General features: G+C 46.3%; 1 protein-coding gene across 1 annotated transcript in view; it reads right to left on the bottom strand.

Annotated features, from left to right (window-relative positions):
- The window catches only part of LOC126183839 (relaxin receptor 1-like), an 847,723-nt gene that overhangs the window by 130,704 nt on the left and 696,490 nt on the right, over nt 1–20,529 (bottom strand). Inside the window, exon 13 of the mRNA XM_049926099.1 lies at nt 11,238–11,305. Coding sequence (XP_049782056.1) covers nt 11,238–11,305 — 68 coding nt within the window. The remainder of the gene's footprint in view (nt 1–11,237; nt 11,306–20,529) is intronic.

Below are 20,529 nucleotides of genomic sequence, written 5' to 3'. Positions count from 1 at the left end.
TGCGCGACGTTTTTAAGCTGTTTACCAATGCCAAACAACAGTCATTTAGTGTCAGCGATACAACGTTGCGTGATTGGCCGTTAGAGATTGCCAACGCGATAGGCGCTAAAGAATTTACAGCTTCTCAAAGTTGGATTAGTCGCTTCAAAAAATCACATAAAATTGTGGCAAGAAAAATAACAAAATTTGTATTGAGAAACAGGTCGGAAAATGAAGTGACCCAAATGGAAATGACAGAAGCTTTTCTTACGAATGCAAAAAATAAGATCGCTAGTTTTAGTGAATCGTACGTGTACAATGCAGATCAGTCAGGTTTTCAAAAAGAAATGCGTGCGAAAAGAACACTGTCATTCAAAGGGGAAAAACATATTGAGGCGACTGCGCAGTCCACGACTGCACTCACCCATTCATACACTATAATGCTCATAATTAGTCTGTATGGTTCATTGCTGCCTCAACTATATGTGTGTCTTCAAGAACCAACTGGACGTTTTGGACCACGTGTCAAAAGAACAATGTTCTACGCAAACAATCTTGTGGTAGACGCATCGAAGTCTGGAAAAATGGGAAATGAAAACGTTACACTTTTCATGCCCCATGCTTTTCTTCCGTTCTGCGGGAACAAATCTCTTCGCCTTCTAGATTCGTGGTCAGGTCATAAAAGGTCTGATTCATTAAAAGCTGTATTTCGAGCCCACCCTGACAAAAAAGTAGAGATACTTCAGATTCCACCCGGCACGACGAGCATAATTCAACCTTTAGACAGAGAATTTTTCCGTCAGTGGGAGGCATTTTACAGAAAGCTAACAGAGAAAATTGTTGTGTGCACATCACTGCAATTTCCTGTCTATCACGGTGACAATATTCTCAAGCTGCAGTCAGTAGTACATTATCAATTTTCCTCCCCACGGTTTCAGAATTTGATTAAATATACGTGGCACCCCTCGCAGTATATACTGATACTAGGCCTGATTCATTCCTAACACCAGCCGAGTTTTGTCTACGGACATCTAACAACGTCTGTGATTCGCAGGGCTGTCATATGTCGTCTTTGCTTGTATGTTCTTGGTGCACAAAAAAACTATGTTTTGAACATTGTATCAATATTTCGCATTTTTGCGGTAATTACAAGAAATAAAATTTGGACGTGTTCTAAACCATATATTTATTTGTGTCTATTTCATAGCTATTTGGAAAGAATGTTGTAGATAACATATCAGCCATATTTATCAACGAATGTTTAATTATTATACGATCGCTTTCACTGGGGGAATCAGCTCTCACTGCTGTGGCAAGAGAGCGGCGCGTAGCTAACGCCACCTTGTCACTAGATGGCGTTGGTATAACGTAGCGAGAGAGGTCAGGGTTGTACAAGGGGCAGTTATAAGTGCGGAAACCATGCGACAATAATGTCTTACTTCATAAGATTGTTTACAGACTTCCAGGTCATGTCAGCAGGTAAAATTCTGCATACAGACTTCTTGCAAAGTTAACTCACAGTGGTAAAAAAAGCAACACAGGTTTCGACATGACAAGTCTGACCATTCCCTTGTTAGACATGTTATCTCCTTTGTTTTTGTCCACTCTTTTTATCGCAGTTGCAGATGGACAAGTCGTATAGGTTAACTGCCGTCTTTTGCAACTCTAATTAAAGTCTTATTGAGACCAAACTCGTTTCACTTTATTCTAAAGTATCTTCAGTGTTCACTGTAACAATATAGTTTTTTCGCTTACAATTTTCTTTCATATGATTATGAACAGTTTGCATACTTTACTCACTACTATAAACAGTCTTTATTCTTTTCTTTACTCCTTTTTTCTGGGGGGGGGGAGGGGGAGTATCACTCCTCTCACCATTTCGTGGGTTTTATTTTCCTCTTGCGTGATGCGTTTGTATTTTGTTTGTTTTGGTAGTGGTGGAAGCGTATGCTATCGCTCTGTGAGATTTTCTAAGCGTTTATATTTTACGACTAGGGAAAGTGTGTGTGTGTGTGTGTGTGTGTGTGTGTGTGTGTGTGTGTGTGAGTGTGTGACGGGAGATATGTCCTAGCTGCTGTGTGTGTGTAAAAAAAAAAAAAAATATCAAATGGGTGTGAATTCCTAAGGGACCAAACTGCTGATGTCATCGGTCCCTAGACTTACACATTACATAAACTAACTTATGCTAAGGACAACACTCACACCCATGCCCGAGGGAGGACTCGAGCCTCCGGCGGGAGGCGTCGCAAGGTTAGTGACATGACGCCTCTAACTGCGCGGCCACTCCGAGCGGCGCTGAGTGTGTAAGTTATTGCTTTACTGTGGTGCGGTGGTGGATGATCTCTGGTGGGGATATTGCCTAGTTTGTGATACTATTTTGTGTTGTCGAAGGGGATTGTTCTTTCGCAATAATATGTTGTATTAGTTTAAATAGCGTCTGATTTCTGATGTTTGTCTGCTAATTTATTACGTGTTTCTCCTCTATTATTGCGTTTTGAATTTCGAAGTCTTCTTGTAGTTTCAGGAGATGTTTCTTGTTGCTGAATCTATTTTCATTAATTCAGCTTTACCTCCATTGTTAACGCCTAGCAATACCACAAAGGCAACTGATAAATATTATGGATATTAAATGAGTTGGACATTCCAGCGAGTGGAAACTGCGAACAAACGTGTCAGAGAAACTATTAATAGGGACTGAGCCGGCCGTTGTGACCGAGCGGTTCTAGGCGCTTCAGTCCGGAACCGCGTTGCTGCTACGGTCGCAGGTTCGAATCCTTCCTCGGGCATGGGTGTGTGTGATGTCCTTAGGTTAGTTAGGGTCTAGGGGACTGATGACCTCAGATGTTAAGTCCCATAGTGCTTAGAGCCACTTGAACCACTTTTTTTTTTTTTTTTTTTTTTTTTGCAAAGCGGTAATATATCACAAAAAAATGCACATCCGATTATGAAAATCAAAGTACATTATTTGATATTTGGGAAAATGATATCTTGTGACACCGTCTACCCTCCCGCAATGCACTCTTGGATTACATTTAGTGTTAACCAGAAACAACGACGTGGACGTAGTAGTAATGTGTTGTCTTCGTGGTGCTTGATTTTGGTGAGTCCCCTTGCCTCTCACTACTTCGAGGTGCTTGATTACTGTGAGTCCCCTTGCCTAGCACTATTTCGGGCTGCTTGATTACTGTGAATCCGTTGTTTCTAATTCACATTGCAACTCTGTGTCTGAATAACAATTCGACATGTATTACTGTCTCCGCGCTAATGTTTGCACATTCATTGCGAATTCGATGCCGTATATCTTCGGGGGTTGTTGGTACATCCATGTAAACTCTCTCTTTTAGCTATCCCCACGGGAAAATATCGGCAGAAGTCAAATCGGGTGAACGTGCGGGCCACGTTTGAGGACCTCTTTGTCCAATCCATCGACCCGGATAGTTTCGATTGAAAACTTCTCGAGCTAGTCGTGAATAATGCGCTGGGCATCCATGTGTTGAATCCACATATCGAGTCTCGTCTGAAGTGGATCATTGTCCATTAGTATAGGTAAAACATTTTCCGTAATGTCGGTGTACATTTGACTAGTAAGATTACCTTCTGTGAAATATGGGCCAATTACCTGCGTACCTAAACTACCGCGCCAAACGTTGACACTTCATGGACGTTGATGTTCAAATTGCCTTACCGAATGAGGACTCTCCTCTGACCAATAATGTATGTTATGTCGATTCACTTCACCACGATTCGTTAAATTTGATTCATCGGAGAAAAGTATCTGTGAATTGAAATTATCATTGACTGTCAATTGTTCCTGTAACCAGTTGTAGAAATTCAGGCGATTGTGAAAATCATCACCATGCAGTTCTTTATGCAGCGATAAATGATATGGATGCCATTTGTATGTACGCAGTATGTGTAGAACACTTCTTTGCGAAATTCATGAACCTCGCGCAATTTGTCAATAACTAATATGAGTATTTGGAGGAACCACAGCTAGAACATTCACTGTGTTATTATCGTTTGTCACAGGCCGCGATCGGACTCTTTCTCTAAGTTTATCACTTCCCGTTTCAGTAAACAGGTGGACAGTGACGAGCTTCGTCAACATTTCTATGAGTCTCAAAGTATGCGGCAATGATATCGACCTTCTCTGCAATCGTTAACATTGTGGAGTAATTGCAACGTAATGGTTATTTTTTTTTCTTTATTGCATTTCGATATTCCCCCCCCCCCTCAGGCTGGCAGCAGCGTAATAGGCCGCTCTACAGCCTACAGAAAAGTTGAAAAACATAATGAGAATATAAACAAGCAAATAAAAACAGCTGATAAAACGGTGACATTGTGAAAAAAATGTAAAATGGCGGAAAGTTGTGGAATTTAAAATATGAAAACACGACGTTGACGATGAGGATGAAGACATACAGTAAGTAGACAGGCACAATTAAAAAACACGGCGGCAGTCTGGTTTCTATTCGCACGAGATAAAAAACACAACCAGCGACAGTATAGTGGCTGTTGGCAACACTGACAGGGGACGCACAACACTGACATTCACTTGAAACAGCACTATAGAGGCGACACGGTGGCAGATGGGGGTGGGGGGAGGACCTGGACCAATGAGGGGGGAAAAAGGGAGAAGGGCAAGGAAAAGGGGGGGACCGGTGGAGGGATAGGTCACAGAAAAGGGGAGGGCAGGGCGGACGCGAGAATAATTGGGGAAGGCAGTGGAGGGGAAAGCAAAAGGACTCGGGGGAGAGAAGGGAGTCAGAGAGAGGGTAGGCAGGGAAAAAACAGGATTGAAGGTGAGGGGAAGGAGCCCAGGAAAAGGACAGAGGGAGGGAGGGGGAGGTGAGGATCAGAGTTGATAGGAGGGGTAAACGGAGGGAGGGAGGGAGGGTATCATCTGGGAGGTGGAGTTCATGGAAGCCACCTTGGGAAAAGATATGAAGGGTGTATAGCTGGAGGGTAGGAGGGACACAGTGGTGAAGGCGCAGCAGAGAGCGGGGGTTGGAGAGGAGAGGAGCAACCAGGGGATGAGTGGGATCAAGTCTGCAGGAGGTGTAGAGGACGCGGATATGTTCGAGGAAAAGGAGCAGATAGGGCAAGGGAACCAGTTCGTAGAGGATCCGGATCCGCATGGGGGACGGTACGTGTATTTGGAAGGCGAGGCACTGTGCATGGGGCTCGAGGATCTGGAGGGACTTATAGAATTTTGGGGGGGGGGGGATATCCAGACAGAACTGGTATAACAGAGGGTGAGACGGATTAAGGATTTGTAGGTATGGAGGATGGTACAGGGGTGCAACCCAGAGAGGTGTTTAAGGAAACAGAGGTGGTTGTGGGCTTTGGATTGGATAGTGTGGAGATCAGGGATCCAGTTGAGGTGATGGTCAATGGTGAGTCCAAGGTAGGTGAGGGTGGGGGAGAGGTGGAAAGGACGAGTGCAAATGGTAAGGGGAAAATCAAGGAGCTGGAAGGAGCGTTAGTACGACCTATGATGCTTGCCTGGGTCTTGGAAGGATTGATTTTGAGAAGCCACTGGTTACACCATGTGGCAAAAAGGTCAAGGTGATTCTACAGAAGGGATTGGGATCGTTGTAGGGTAGGAGCAAGGGAAAGGGAGGCAGTGTCATCGGCATACTGCAGGAGGTGGACCAGAGGGGGGGGGGTTGGGGCATATCTGTCATGTACGTGAGAGGGGAGAGAGCAGAGCCCTAGGGCACACCCACAGAGGGGTAGAAGGTGCAGGAATGGATGATAAAGTAGGAGGAGTGGCAGGAGACGAAGGGGGCAATCAGATGGACATAGTTAATAGGAAGGGCGTAGGTCTGGAGTTTAAACAGGAGACTGGGATGCTATACACGGCTGTAGGCCTTTTCGAGGTCGAGGGAGACAAAAATAGTGGAGCAACAGGAGTGAAACTGGAGGGAGTTGGTCATCGGCAGAGAAGGAAAGTCATTAGCCACACTGCGTGTTGGGAGGAGGTGGTGTTGGTGGAGGTGGTGATGGTTGTGCCAGGTAAGGATGGATTCCAAGAGCTTGCTGAACACTGAGGTGAGACATATAGGGCAATAGGAAGAGGCATCAGATGGAGGCTTGTTGAGTTTGGAGAACATCAGTATATGGGAGTATATCCACAGGTTGGGGTAGAAGCCAGTGGCAAGGATTACATTGTAGAGGGCGGCAAGGACTATAAGGAAGGAGGTAGGGCAGTGTTTTAGATGGCGATAGGTAACGTGGTCATGGCCGGGAGCAGTGCTGCGTTTAGTGTGGAGTGTTAGGCTGATTTCCTGTGTAGTGATGGGAGCGTTAAGTTCAGATGGTGGTGTGTGGCCCAAATACTGGAAGCTAAGAGCAAGGGGAGGAGCGGAGGTATCTTTACATTCCATGACATCGGGGAAGAGGGAATAATCAAATTGGGGATCATTGGCAATGAAAAAGACATCAGATACATGGGAGGCAAAGCGGTTGGCCCTACTGACGTTAGCAGGAAAGGGATGGTCATCAAGGAGGAGAGGGTACTGCAGGGTGGGGTGGTTTCCAGTAAAGTGGTGGAAAACAGACCAATACTTGGAAGAGTTTATTGGGGGCGTGGCGTTGAGTTGTGTGTATGTCTGTCGCCAAGCATGGCGTTTCTTCACAGTTAGCATGTTGCGGATGTGTCTTTGTAATTGCCAGTGGTGCAGTGGTGGGTGAGTGTGTCCCAGTCACCAGTGTAGAGGAAGTATTGGTAGAGGCGACAGGATTCACGAAGTAGAAGACAGCCTGTGATGGCAGGGCTGGACGGTGAGGGTAGATGGCTTCGGTAGGGATATGGGTGTCTACGCCGTCAGACAAAGTCTGGTGCAGGGAGGCAGCGGTGCAGGAGATGTCATCGGGAAATCGGAGGGAAGGGTCGGGGCCCTAGACCTGGGTGTGGATGGCGTCCCAGTGCCCCACTGGCATGGAAGTAGTTGTGGGCACGTTTAGGAGGAATGTCAGGACGAGGAACGGGGCGGGGATGGCGACCATCCGAGATAGTGAGGAGGATGGGGGCGTGGTCACTGCCAATTAGCTCCAAGAAATCCGCAGTGACGTGCCCAAGGAGGTTCGCAGAGACTAGGATCACGTCGGGAGTGGTATTAGATTCAGGTCAGGTGTATTGGGGGAGGGGAACCAGGTCTGCGTGGAAGGTGGTGATAAACTGATGCCACCACTGGAGTTCGGCAGGAGCACGGCTGCGGATATTGAGGTCTGCGGCAATCGCACAGGTGGAGAAGGTGCGGTCAATGTGGGCCAGGAATCGTACGGGTTGGGGGTCGAGATGGTTACGGTCTGAATCATTGAAGTAAAATGCACAGTCTGAACGTGGACTGAATGCATGATCACGGTCAGTGCTTCATTTGATTGTTGGAGGTGTCACATGATAGCATTATCAAAAATATTAAAAAAGTACTTCGACTGTCTTAATCTGATGTGAATTTCTTTGAGGTAGTACTGTTTTGCAACAATTGCCACCTCATTTCTATCTTTGCCCATTACAGCACCATCTATCACGAAACGAAAGAAATGTTTCACATAAAACTTACACATTTTTTTTCACAGAGATTCCAAATATTCAATAACAAATAGGTGACCCTATTTAAGATTTCAATTTCAGCCTCCCTCCCTCCCACCAAGAGTGGTGCAGGGGGATCGACCATTATGTTAATGGATGTCCCTCTTCGAGGTGAATAATGTTTATTACCACTTTTTTTAATCCGATGTGTATTTCGCTAAATATTCCGACAAACAATTTTAACACATCCTTCGAAGTCTACGGATTATACCGCCTGGGCTAATCTCAGGGTGTAATCTACGGTTTCTAGACGCCTCATGCTGTTGTTACTGTTGCCGTCTGTCTGCCTGCTTGCCTCCCTGCTATGTCTGCCTGCTTTCCTGCCGGCCACTGTCGTCCGTCCGCCGCCGTTGGCGCCGACTGGTGCTCGCCGCCATCCGCCACTGTTGTCTTACATCCATCTGCCTGCCTGCCTGTCTGCCTGCCTATCAGCCGCCATCCGGAGCTCACCGCCGCCGCCGTCCGGAGATCCTGGGCCACCCCCTTTTGCCATCATCGTCCAGCCGCTGCCCAGAGGTATTCGCCAGACCACCTTCACCGCCTACTGGAGGGACTCCAGCCCACTCTCGCTGAAGGCTCCCACGTCGCCGCCGCCGCTGCCATCGCCACCACCGCCATCCTTCGCCACCGCCACTGTCCTCGCTGCCGCCGCCGTTTCTCGTTCTTGCCGCCGTCGCCGTCGCCGTCGCCGTCACCACCGTCACCGTCTTCAACTTCAACCCCCACTTGCACACCACCACCATATCCCACCCCACCACCTCCATCATTTTCACCTTCCCCTTCGCTGCTCCAACCACCGCGACATGGAGATCATCCACTGCTCCCATCCCCATCCTCACTTCCCTCCCTGTCCACCCTGATCATGCGCCGTTTTCGGCTGTCACTTCCCTCGACTCTCCCTCCACCAGCGCGGTTGACAACTGCAGGATGGTCATTGGAGCCTGTTAACGTGCTGCAATACGTCTCTCCAGCGCCTCCCACACGTGCTCGACGGGATTTGAGTAGGGGGAACGGTCAGGCCAGTCCATTCGCCGAATATCCTCCCTTTCCAAGAATCCCTCCACATGCGCTGTTCGATGCGGCTGCGCATTGTCATCCATCGAAACGATGTCAGAGCAGAATGCACCGCTGAAAAGACGCACAATGTGACGGAAAACAGTGTCACACTAACGTTGACCGTGAATATGCCGTGTTCAAAAAGTTGGAGGTCAGTACGCCCACGCAACATTATGTCTCCCTACACCACAGATCCTGGGTCACGTAAGTCATCATGCTCGACAGAGTTCTTGAGTGCTTTATGTGTTTCCTCCTTTCCCTATAAGAGGGTACGAAAATAACTACTCAGCCTGACTCTGCCCCCATCCTAGAAGATCACGAGATCCCACTCCTATTTGGTACAGTCCGTATGTTCGTGACACCATCGTAAACGGTGCCTTCGATGTGCGAGTGTCGACGGAACGCAGCGTACTGGTCGTCGGTCAAAAAGATCACTCCAATGCAGTCGCCGTGCCACTGTGGAGCGTGACACTGTGTGCCTTGCAGTCCTGTTAAATGTGGTTACAATTTCACCGGCTGTTTGCCGTGGGTCCCTTCTGACCTGTTGCACCATGTATCGGTCATCTGCTGCTGTAGCTTCCCACGGTCGACCACCTTCACTGCTTCGGGCAACAGTGCCTGTAGGTCGCAATGCTCCCCGCGCATGTGAAACAACGGTGTGAGCAATTACAAACTCCTGGGTTACACTCGTCACACTTCGTCCTTCTTTCAGTTTCCCGATGACTCTTGCCCGTCTGAAGTCAGATGTCGCCTTCAGGCCATTTTTAACCACCACAGTGCGCAATAACTGCTCGTTGATTGACATATCCTTCCTTTCTATTCCCGATCCTTCAACCGAATCGTGTTGTAGGGACAGCACCATTTGACGCCATAGTCACGCTAATCTCACACCGTGTGACGTACAGCTCTTTGTGCACAACCAGGAGACGTGGCAACATGCATCCGCAATTTCTTTTATTTCCACCTAGTTGTTAACATGTTATGTTAATTTATTTATTTCGTCCTTAAGGCTGGCAATAATGTTGACCCAGTACCTATGCAACCACGACGGATGGATGATTTGCTAACCAGCAGTGAATGCAACAATAATTTCGTCTGGGTCAATGGTCTGGTGCAAGCCATTAAATCGTAGGTCACTTCAGTTTCTTACATGTCTCTAATCTACCTCAGATATCTAAGCGGAGAATGGGCACCTACAGTTTAAAGTGGAATCCCAACTGCATGTAGTTCCTGAAGACTCCTCACATTGTTGTAATGTGAAGGCTAGATTAAAGGCAGACTGAAAATTTCCGTTGTCCGACCAGGATTCGATACAACCACCTCTCGGTTTCCACTGGATCAACAGGCTCGACAACACTGACAGTAGTACATCGAGTGAATTCGCCTCCATTTTGCGCGTAGCACGCATTTCTAGATAAACACTCAAAAACTAGCTTTTTGAAGCAGAAATTAGTTGCATAACTAAAAAGAGACGTTAATAAATACAGCCTAAGCGGATACATATCACCTTCATTGAAAAAATGTATGGCTGTGGTGCCCACTATGAAGGAGATTCTGCATGATATTAGTTTTATTCTTGCGCATGTCTTATGGTGCCACGTTTCTTGACTGCTTTATTTCCTGCTATTGTAAGTTTTCTCTTGAAATGCAATCTCTAGCCCAGTCTGATTTAGTAAATGCTTATTTAATCCAGCTGTGTAAGCGATTAATTAGGATATCTTTGACGTCATTGCTTCTAGGTGGCTGTCCGGTAGATTCACGATGATAAGTACAACAACAGTACGACGAAAGATAAAAGTTGACAATACTAATATTAATAACTGAGTGAAGGTGAAATTTGTATCCATATTCCGATTTACAACAGTACGAGCTCTATTTATTATAATGATTGAATTGGATGTTTTAATGCACTGTAAATGTTTGTTAGAGTTTACTGACAATCAGGAACTCTATTCTTAAGGGATCACGGTGATGTTACTTATGTTACACTGTTTATCAGGTTTCACAGATACAAACTACAATTAGAATACTGTGGGTGACTGTAATATGCAAAACCAAAGGACCGTGCAGTTGAGAGTTTGGAACATTAGCAGTAACTTAATGATTGCAGATGAATAAGTGTATCTATTTCCTAGTACAGGATATAACGTTATTTTGATTTTGGGTGTTCGACAGCAAGGTACACGCTACAGGACACGCAATAGCTAAACACAATACCTTTGTGTCGTACACCTAGTGTTCTGTGTCACCAATGGACAACAGCTTTAACATGTGTTTCCATCAGTCCTCCTGACAGTTAAATTTTTGTGTTTTGTTGAGAATTATTATCACATTGTCTCTGCCGTTCATAGATAAAACGTTTTAAGAATCTTACCTGATGCGATGCATATAGCAATTTCATACTGGGACATTTATAACGATGTTTCCTTCGTATTTAGGGACTATGAGCTGTGACTTAGCCAGTAGCTTGGTTTGTAGGACCTCTACCAAACAGATTCTCATGGGTGTCTTACACTGAATCGGGCCAGTAGAATACCAGGTGTGGCGAAAAGCAAGCTACGTTCAGAATGCCAGACCTAAACACAAGCAAGGTATCAACACTTACCGTCTGTACTCGGCTTGCATTTTGGGACAGTCGGAGCATATTTACAGTAATTGAACGTCTTGAAATACCTGAAACACAAGCAGAACAAACATTAAACTATCTGAGAAATAAAGCAATCTCATTGTAAGGCAATGGTAAGTGCTTTACTAAACCAAATACTTAAAATTAGAAAAAAATGAATCAGTTGCTTGTTGTGTTGCCACAGGTAATCGTCTCTAGTAAATAAGGTAAAAATAGGTGAAAGAAATTATTTTTAAGCTTCTCTACTATATCGGGGAGAAGTGTACCTTTGTCCACAGTCGCTGGGTAGATGAGAGCAGCTTGTATTCACTGCAATTATGTTTTAGTAGCTTATAAAAGGTAGGCCACAACAGAACTCTCATTTGCTGCTCTCTTCTGCTTGGGCTCCTATAGCGCGTTATTCATAACACAACAAAACGCTTCTCTTGTTACAAAGTGGAAAAATCTGCATCCGACTTACAGCGGTAAAACTCTCAGGGAAGGATCACGTACATGCGTGTAAAGCTGACAGAATCATATTGGACTTTACAGTGCGATGACTTTGGAAATATCTTTCCACAATGTTCTCATTTCGAATCTGACTAAGCCATATGTGGGTTAAATGGAATATAGAAGTAACTATCTATAGTGAATCCGATAACCTGTTGGCATAAGGAGGGACAAGTCAGCTTGCAGCATGTACACGTAACGAAAAATTGTTCGTGCGCACCTGTTTGCTGTTTACTCATAACTGAATATATTAGTGAAACATACATTACAGGAAAAAAATGCAACAGACTCAAGGACTGTGTTCATTGGCACCAGGGTATAATATATGCATACTGAGGGGTTGTAATGTTAGTGAGTCATTTGTCACGGTCATCAGCGATCATACAGCACTCAGGAGGCCTGTCTTCTGCACCCTCTGCTTTGACTCCTCAGGTAGTAACTGTGCTGAGTATAGAGTTGAACAGCGTTTGCAACATTCATTCTAGGGTACGACCATGCCCCACCGACGAGTTAGATGTGTCCATCTGTGTTGTGCAGTTGTGATTAGTGAGTTAGTTTTTATGTAGCAGCTTGAGCTTTTCCTCTCAGAAGCGCCACAGTCGGGTAATTTGCTCCTTTGCGTCGATCTGTTTGCACTTTTTCAGTTACTCCTCACTGTTCTGTTTGTATTTTTTATATTTTATTAGGTTTTTTACACAGTACGATATGGACAGGGGCTTGGTGTGAACGGGCACAGGGAGAATTGGCCTCTGTCTCTAAACAGCTGCGTTGGCTACAGTCGACAGTGTTTTGGCTGCTGCTCAAAGCTGTGGCCACAGCAGGGCTCCGGTGACAAGACCCGTGACATCGTTGGTGCCGTTGTAATCCCCTGGTGACCTGACTGCCACTGCGGCCGATTTTGCTGCCCAGTCCAGACAAGCGAGGAGGGCTGGTATGCTACTTATTGGGAGGTCAAACGTTAAATGGGTAATGGAGCCCCTCAGGGAAAAAGCATACAGGGCGTGAGGGAATGTCAGTGTTCACTCGGTATATTTCCCGGGAGATCTCGTCCTGGACGAGGAGAAGGCTCTGTCGGTGGCTATCGAGTGCACTTGGTGCAACCGGCTGCAAATAGTGGCACATGTCAGCACTACTGACGCTTGTCTCATGGGTTCTGAGGCTATCCTCGGTACCTTTCGGCGGATGGCTGTTCTCGTGAAGGCAACTAGCATCGCACGCGGGGTGCAGTCTAATCTGACTGTTTGCAGCATCGCACCGAGGGTCGATCGAGGTCTTCTGGTTTGGGACGGAGTGGAAGGTGTAAACCAGAGGCTCAGACGACTCTACGACAGTATCGGATGGGAATTTCTCGACCTGCGCCATCGGGTGAAGAGTTGTAGGGTTCCCCATAATAGGTCAGGTATTCATTACTCACAGGAAGAGGGTACTAGCGTAGTGAAGTACGTGTGAGACGCACATGAGGTTTTTTAGGTTAGAGAAACCCCCACTCCCTCCCCTCCCCCCCCCCCCTCGACCCTTGGGATCAGACACAAATTGTCTGGCAAAATCGAAGTTACACCAGTCACAATGATCTCAGAGAATGCTCGTCCTCACAGATCGGATACAGAAAAGATTACTATGATATTAGTAAACAGCAGGAGCATCCAAGGATAGGTCCTAGAATTATTATCGCTTATTGAAGATTATAATGCTCAGACACAATTAGGAACAGAAAGTTGGTTGAAATCAGAAGTGAACAGCAGCAGAATCCTAGGTTCAGATTGGAATTTTTATCGTAAGGATAGGTCAGTCGCCAATGGTGGTGGCGTATTTATTGCAGTAAAAAATTCGTTAATATCTAGCGAGGTTATCACGGATTCCGAATGTGAATTACTCTGGATGAAGTTAAGCATCAAAGGTCGGTCAAAAATTGTAATGAGATGGCTTTATAGACAGTCAACTTATCATGCTGTTGTAATAGAGGGTGACTTCAGTTGTCAGGTATAGGTTGATAGATTCGTGCTATCAAAACTGGTGCCAGAGATAGGAATTCGTGCGATATTATTCTGAATGTCTTGTCCGAAAATTACTTCGAGTAGATAGTTAGAGCACTAGCGACAAACAGACCTGAACGTATCGAGTCAATTAACGTACAGGAAGGTACCAGTGATCAAAGGGCTGAGATAGCAACTATGACCACGGGTTTTACAAGGAATGATAATAAAGGTAGAAGAATATTTTGCTTAGCAAGATTGACAGGATACAAACTGCAAAGTTTCTGAATAGTCAGCATCAAATATTCGGTGCTAAGGGCCAAGATATGATGCACAAATGGGAAAAATTCAAACACATCTTTACACATGCCTTACACAAATATGTTCCGAGCTAGATCATAAAGAATGGGTGGACCCACCGAGGCTTCAGAACAGATTCAAGAAAAGTCAAAACCTATATGACAAACGGAAGTTGAAAGAAGCGAAAATGAGCACGAGGAAAGCAATGAATGAAGCGTTGAATCACTCTGAATGTAAAATTTTGTAAACCGATCTGAGTAAAAACCCGAAGAGGTTTTGAACTTACGAAAAATCAGTGAGTTCGATATCCTCTATTCATTTACTCAATGACCATACTGGCACCGAAACTGAATATAAGAGAGAGATGGTCGAAATACTCAATTCGGTCTTCCGAAATTATTTCACCGCGGAAGATCGTAACACCGTCCCTCCTTCCAATCATCGTACGAACGTCGAAATGACAGATATTGAGATAACCGATCGCAGAATAAAAAAGCAACGAGAGTCGCTTAGTTGTGCAAAGCTATCAGGACCAGGTGAGATACCTATAATATTCTACAAAGATTACGCGAAAGAACTTGCTCCCCTTCTAGCAGCGGTTTATCGTAGATCGCTGGAGCAAAGAAGGGTACCTAGCGACTGGAAAAAAGCGCAGGTGATTTTCGTTTTCAAGAATGGGCGTGGGACAGATGCACACAATTATAGGCTTATATCGTTGACGTAAATCTGTTGTAGAATTATAGAATATGTTTTATGTTAAAGAAGTATGACTTTTTGGAGAACGAAAATCTCCTCTATAAAAATTAACGTGGGTTCCCCAAACAGAGATCTTGCAAAAAGCTCGCTCTCTTCCTCCATGAGTTCCACAGCGCTGTATACGACGGCGCTCAAGTAGATCCACTAATGCACAACCACACTATTGATGACAGATTACTGGAAACAGCATCTACCGTTAAGTATCTAGGAGTAACTACCATGAGTGACCGTAAATGGAATGACCACATAAAACAAATGGTAGGAAAAGTAGAGGCCAGAAATTCGTAAGAAGTATCTTAACGGAATGTAACTCATCCACGAAGGAAGTGGATTACAAGGCGCTTGTTCGATCGATTCTTGAGTATTTTTCATCAATCTGGGCTCCTTGAGAGGTAGGAATAATAGAAGAGGTAGAGAAGATTCAACGAAGGTAGCCGCGTTTCGTCATGGGATATTTTAGTCGGCACGAAAATGTTACCGATATGCTCAACAAACTCCAGTGGCAGACGCCACAACAGAAATATTGTGCAGCACGGAGAGGTTTACTATTGAAATTTCTAGAAAGCATTTTCCGAGAAGAGTCGGAAACTATTTTATTTCCTTTCACATACATCTCGTGAAATGGCCAAGATAAGAAAATGCGAGAAATTAGAGGCATTACAGAGGATTTGTATTGTATTGTGTTGTATGGGACTGGGGACCTAGAAACGATAGAGCGGCTTCGTCCCCGCCGTGGCCCGCAGTGGTTCACAACCCCACAACAGGCTACAGCAGTCCACTCACCCCACCGCCGCCCCACACCGAACCCAGGGTTATTGTGCGGTTCGGCCCCCGGTGGACCCCCCAGGGGACGTCTCACACCAGACGAGTGTAACCCCTAAGTTTGCGTGGTAGAGTAAGGGTGGTGTACGCGAACGTGGAGGAAGTGTTTGCGCAGCAATCGCCGACATAGTGTAACTGAGGCGGAATAAGGGTAGCCAGCCAGCATTCGCCGAGGCAGATGGAAAACCGCCTTAAAAACCATCCACAGACTGGCTGGCAACAGAATTACCCTCTGACACACACCATTAGGTGGCTTGTGTGGTATGATGTAGATGTACTCCTGTTGAACTGCTGCAGCTATTTGAACAGGGTCGCATTGTGGAGCTGCAGTAAGCTCGATGGCTTCACATGTTGAGCACATTGCATCGGTGGTGTGTCACTGCTTTCAGCACTGCTCTGTGGAACATTCACTCGCCTGTAGACCAGGGTCTGGACGTCCGCATAGTACAGACGCATGTCAAGATGTATGCATTGTGTGAGCAGTGGTGGACGACCGAACGACATCCAAGGAAGATATCTGGGCATATGTTGCACCTGCTGTTTTATCGTAGACCATTGTGATCCGCGTGCAGCAAGATTAACATCACACATGCCCCTGGCCAGACTACCACTGCCATCTGGACACCGCCAAGATTGGCTACTCTGCTGTAGTGAAAGAGTTGACTGGAGAGTGGAATGGAACTCTGTTGTCTTCAGTGATTTGAGTAGACTCTGACTGTATGTGAGTGATGGGTGTACACGTGTATGGCGTGGACATGATGAGCTGCATATTCCAGAGTGTATTCGCCTTCGACACAGAGGTACCATCCCAGGATCCATGATGTGGGAGGTAATCGGTTACAACGCACTGTAAAATTTGGTGTTTCTACTGAGTAAAGTAATCAGTGTATACTACATTTACAGGCTGTTGTTCTTGTGGTACCCCCATTCTTCGACGGGAAGGTGACGTGCTTTTTCAGCAGGCCATTACACGTCCATATACGGCTGTTGCTACGCATCGTGCTCTTCGCAATGTACAAATGCCGTAGCCAGCAAGATGACCAGCGCTCTCGGCAACTGAACGCGTATGGGGCAGGATGACGTGGTACTTACTCGTTCTCCAAGCCTACAAGAACCATTGCCAAACTGCAACAAAAGGCGCAGGATGATTGGTATAATGTATCGCAGGATGCCATTCTGCACCTTTTCTGATGGTACGCATGCGAGAATACACGCCTGCGTTGCCGCCACAGGGGGATACAGAGTGTACCGATTCGACTGTTTCGGCACCTTTTACTGTGGCATGTATGTTTCACTCGGCCTGAATTTGTTATCATATACTTCTAGTATTATGAACTACTTATCTCCTCACTTGACAATAAAATGACGTTGTCTCTGAAGGTGTTGCATTTTTTCCCAGCAATGTATTTATGTTCAGCAAGCAGTCGAGATAAACAGCATAGCGTAGCTTCACCTACTTTTGAAACGGCATCGCCATGGAACTCCCGGTCTTCAAATTTAGAACTACATCGACCCCTTTTTTGTGCAACTATTCACAGCCAGTCGTATGAAGTGTCATATCGCCTTACTTGTGTTTTCACGGGGCTCAGATGCAATTACAGTACAATTATAATAGGTAAAATATGTTTACTTCAGTATATTGGTAGACAGAACTGTTAAAAGCAATACCCGCATTGCACACCATCCATTTCCGAAATCCTCTTCAACTACAGGGAAAATGCACTGCTGCCCATAAAACTGCAATACCATGAAGGCGGTAAGCAACAAACATCAATAAAATCTTCAGGGGTTCTTTGCCACACAAGATCACAGTTTGAGAGCTCACAATGCCATCTCACGCGGCGAGAAACCAGTGACGATTTTACTGCACTGACACGTCTCGAAAATCTTTAGAACAAACATAAAATTGACATTAAGTGTACTAAAATTTTGAATACGCAAATGATTATCATTTCAGCACAACCATACACAGTAGTTCGGAGTTACTTTATCTACATTCTGCAAGTAAGGAAAGATTACACAGCGGTTTTCTCAGTGACACGTTTCACTTCAATGTTGTTTGTTTGCTAGGAGAACGTTTATGTCTCATTGAATAAGGAAAAGCGTCTACCACCAAGAGTCGGAATTCGACAGCGGCAGACTCGTGGGTTATTGAATCTGCAGTTTATCGTTCCATAATACTGCTGCTGGCGTTGATCGGGATCCCACAACTGTCAAGCGAATAAGGAATCGATGAGTTCAGAAGGGCCATACCCTATGCCGTTCAGGATCACAACGACCCTACACAACTGGCGGGAAGAACTGATGTACACTCCTGGAAATGGAAAAAAGAACACATTGACACCGGTGTGTCAGACCCACCATACTTGCTCCGGACACTGCGAGAGGGATGTACAAGCAATGATCACACGCACGGCACAGCGGACACACCAGGAACCGCGGTGTTGGCTGTCGAATGGCGCTAGCTGCGCAGCATTTGTGCACCGCCGCCGTCAGTGTCAGCCAGTTTGCCGTGGCATACGGAGCTCCATCGCAGTCTTTAACACTGGTAGCATGCCGCGACAGCGTGGACGTGAACCGTATGTGCAGTTGACGGACTTTGAGCGAGGGCGTATAGTGGGCATGCGGGAGGCCGGGTGGACGTACCGCCGAATTGCTCAACTCGTGGGGCGTGAGGTCTCCACAGTACATCGATGTTTTCGCCAGTGGTCGGCGGAAGGTGCACGTGCCCGTCGACCTGGGACCGGACCGCAGCGACGCACGGATGCACGCCAAGACCGTAGGATCCTACGCAGTGCCGTAGGGGACCGCACCGCCACTTCCCAGCAAATTAGGGACACTGTTGCTCCTGGGGTATCGGCGAGGACCATTCGCAACCGTCTCCATGAAGCTGGGCTACGGTCCCGCACACCGTTAGGCCGTCTTCCGCTCACGCCCCAACATCGTGCAGCCCGCCTCCAGTGGTGTCGCGACAGGCGTGAATGGAGGGACGAATGGAGACGTGTCGTCTTCAGCAATCAGAGTCGCTTCTGCCTTGGTGCCAATGATGGTCGTATGCATGTTTGGCGCCGTGCAGGTGAGCGCCACAATCAGGACTGCATACGACCGAGGTACACAGGGCCAACACCCGGCATCATGGTGTGGGGAGCGATCTCCTACACTGGCCGTACACCACTGGTGATCGTCGAGGGGACACTGAATAGTGCACGGTACATCCAAACCGTCATCGAACCCATCGTTCTACCATTCCTAGACCGGCAAGGGAACTTGCTGTTCCAACAGGACAATGCACGTCCGCATGTACCCCGTGCCACCCAACGTGCTCTAGAAGGTGTAAGTCAACTACCCTGGCCAGCAAGATCTCCGGATCTGTCCCCCATTGAGCAAGTTTGGGACTGGATGAAGCGTCGTCTCACGTGGTCTACACGTCCAGCACGAACGCTGGTCCAACTGAGGCGCCAGGTGGAAATGGCATGGCAAGCCGTTCCACAGGACTACATCCAGCATCTCTACGATCGTCTCCATGGGAGAATAGCAGCCTGCATTGCTGAGAAAGGTGGATATACACTGTACTAGTGCCGACATTGTGCATGCTCTGTTGCCTGTGTCTATGTGCCTGTGGTTCTGTCAGTGTGATCATGTGATGTATCTGACCCCAGGAATGTGTCAATAAAGTTTCCCCTTCCTGGGACAATGAATTCACGGTGTTCTTATTTCAATTTTCAGGAGTGTATTATTCACTCGCCCGTGCAGGATCTACAGCCACCTCACATTCCTTGCGTCAGAAACTGACTTGCTTGCAGCAAGACAAATATCCACACGGGTATTGCAACGACGTTTGGATCACCACGGAGTGTCAGCAGGGCGGCCATTGTTGTGGCTTCCCTTGACACGGTAGCAGAGAGAGGCGCGCCTACAGTGGTGCTTGAACGAGACGACACAGGAATGATAACACGCTGTCACTTCAGATGTGCCCACTTCCTCATACAGGATCATATTGGACGATGCTCCGAGGAGAACTAACGTTGCCAGGTTAACACTCATCGTCGTCATACGGGCCCAACTCCTGGTGTGGTATTGACTATATAACTCTGTTTTGCATAGTCGGTAATTTGGACAACAGGAAGCTGTTGTCTGGCATTGTATGGCCTGTGAATGCGTCTTCCCTTCTAGACCTCCGTGACGTCATCTTTCAACAATTTATTACAAGGCTACATGTTGGTTGTGTTACGCTGACTTACTTCGAGACGGTCAGTGTTTGACTGCTTCTTTGGTCAACACGTTCTCCTGACCTCTCACGCGTTACAAATCTCTCACCATGGGTTGCGGGACACTAGCACGTCACTACTTAGTATCCACTGCTATTGATGTATTCTGTCATGCAGCTGAAGTAGCATAGATTAATTGTAGTAAAAACTCAATTCGGCTCAATGTCCAGCCGAGTAAGAGACATTGTTGCTGTGAGATGTGACAGCTCTGTCTACTAAACTGTGCAGCCTGTACACCCGCAAACCACCCACAGAACTAACCATGTATTCTTTCTATTATGCTCTAAGGCACAATATTTAAAATTTCCTTATTTTTTGGGTTTCTGCAATTTCAATGTATTTCAGATTAGCAGTTCGGTCAACTCAAAATTCCCGTGCGGAACGGAATGGATTATGGGGAGTAAATATTCCCTGTGAGTTTTCAAGCTAACTTTGGAATAAGTTAGAAATTTTGCATTATTTCACAAGTGACAGAGAACTTTTGCCACTGTATGGTTATTTTCTTTTACTTCCAATGTCAACCCTCCACAAAATTAACTGAAGGCAGTTTTGTGCCTAGTATAGAATTATTTGTTACTAGCGAACCCGGCCATGTCTCGCAATTACTAAATATGTATGGGAATTGGATGTACGTCCTAATCACCAATTCCCCCACTCTCCGTC

This window comes from Schistocerca cancellata, chromosome 4 (assembly GCF_023864275.1).
Source record: "Schistocerca cancellata isolate TAMUIC-IGC-003103 chromosome 4, iqSchCanc2.1, whole genome shotgun sequence".
Classification (NCBI taxonomy): domain Eukaryota; kingdom Metazoa; phylum Arthropoda; class Insecta; order Orthoptera; family Acrididae; genus Schistocerca; species Schistocerca cancellata.
This window is presented reverse-complemented; position numbering and strand designations above follow the sequence as displayed.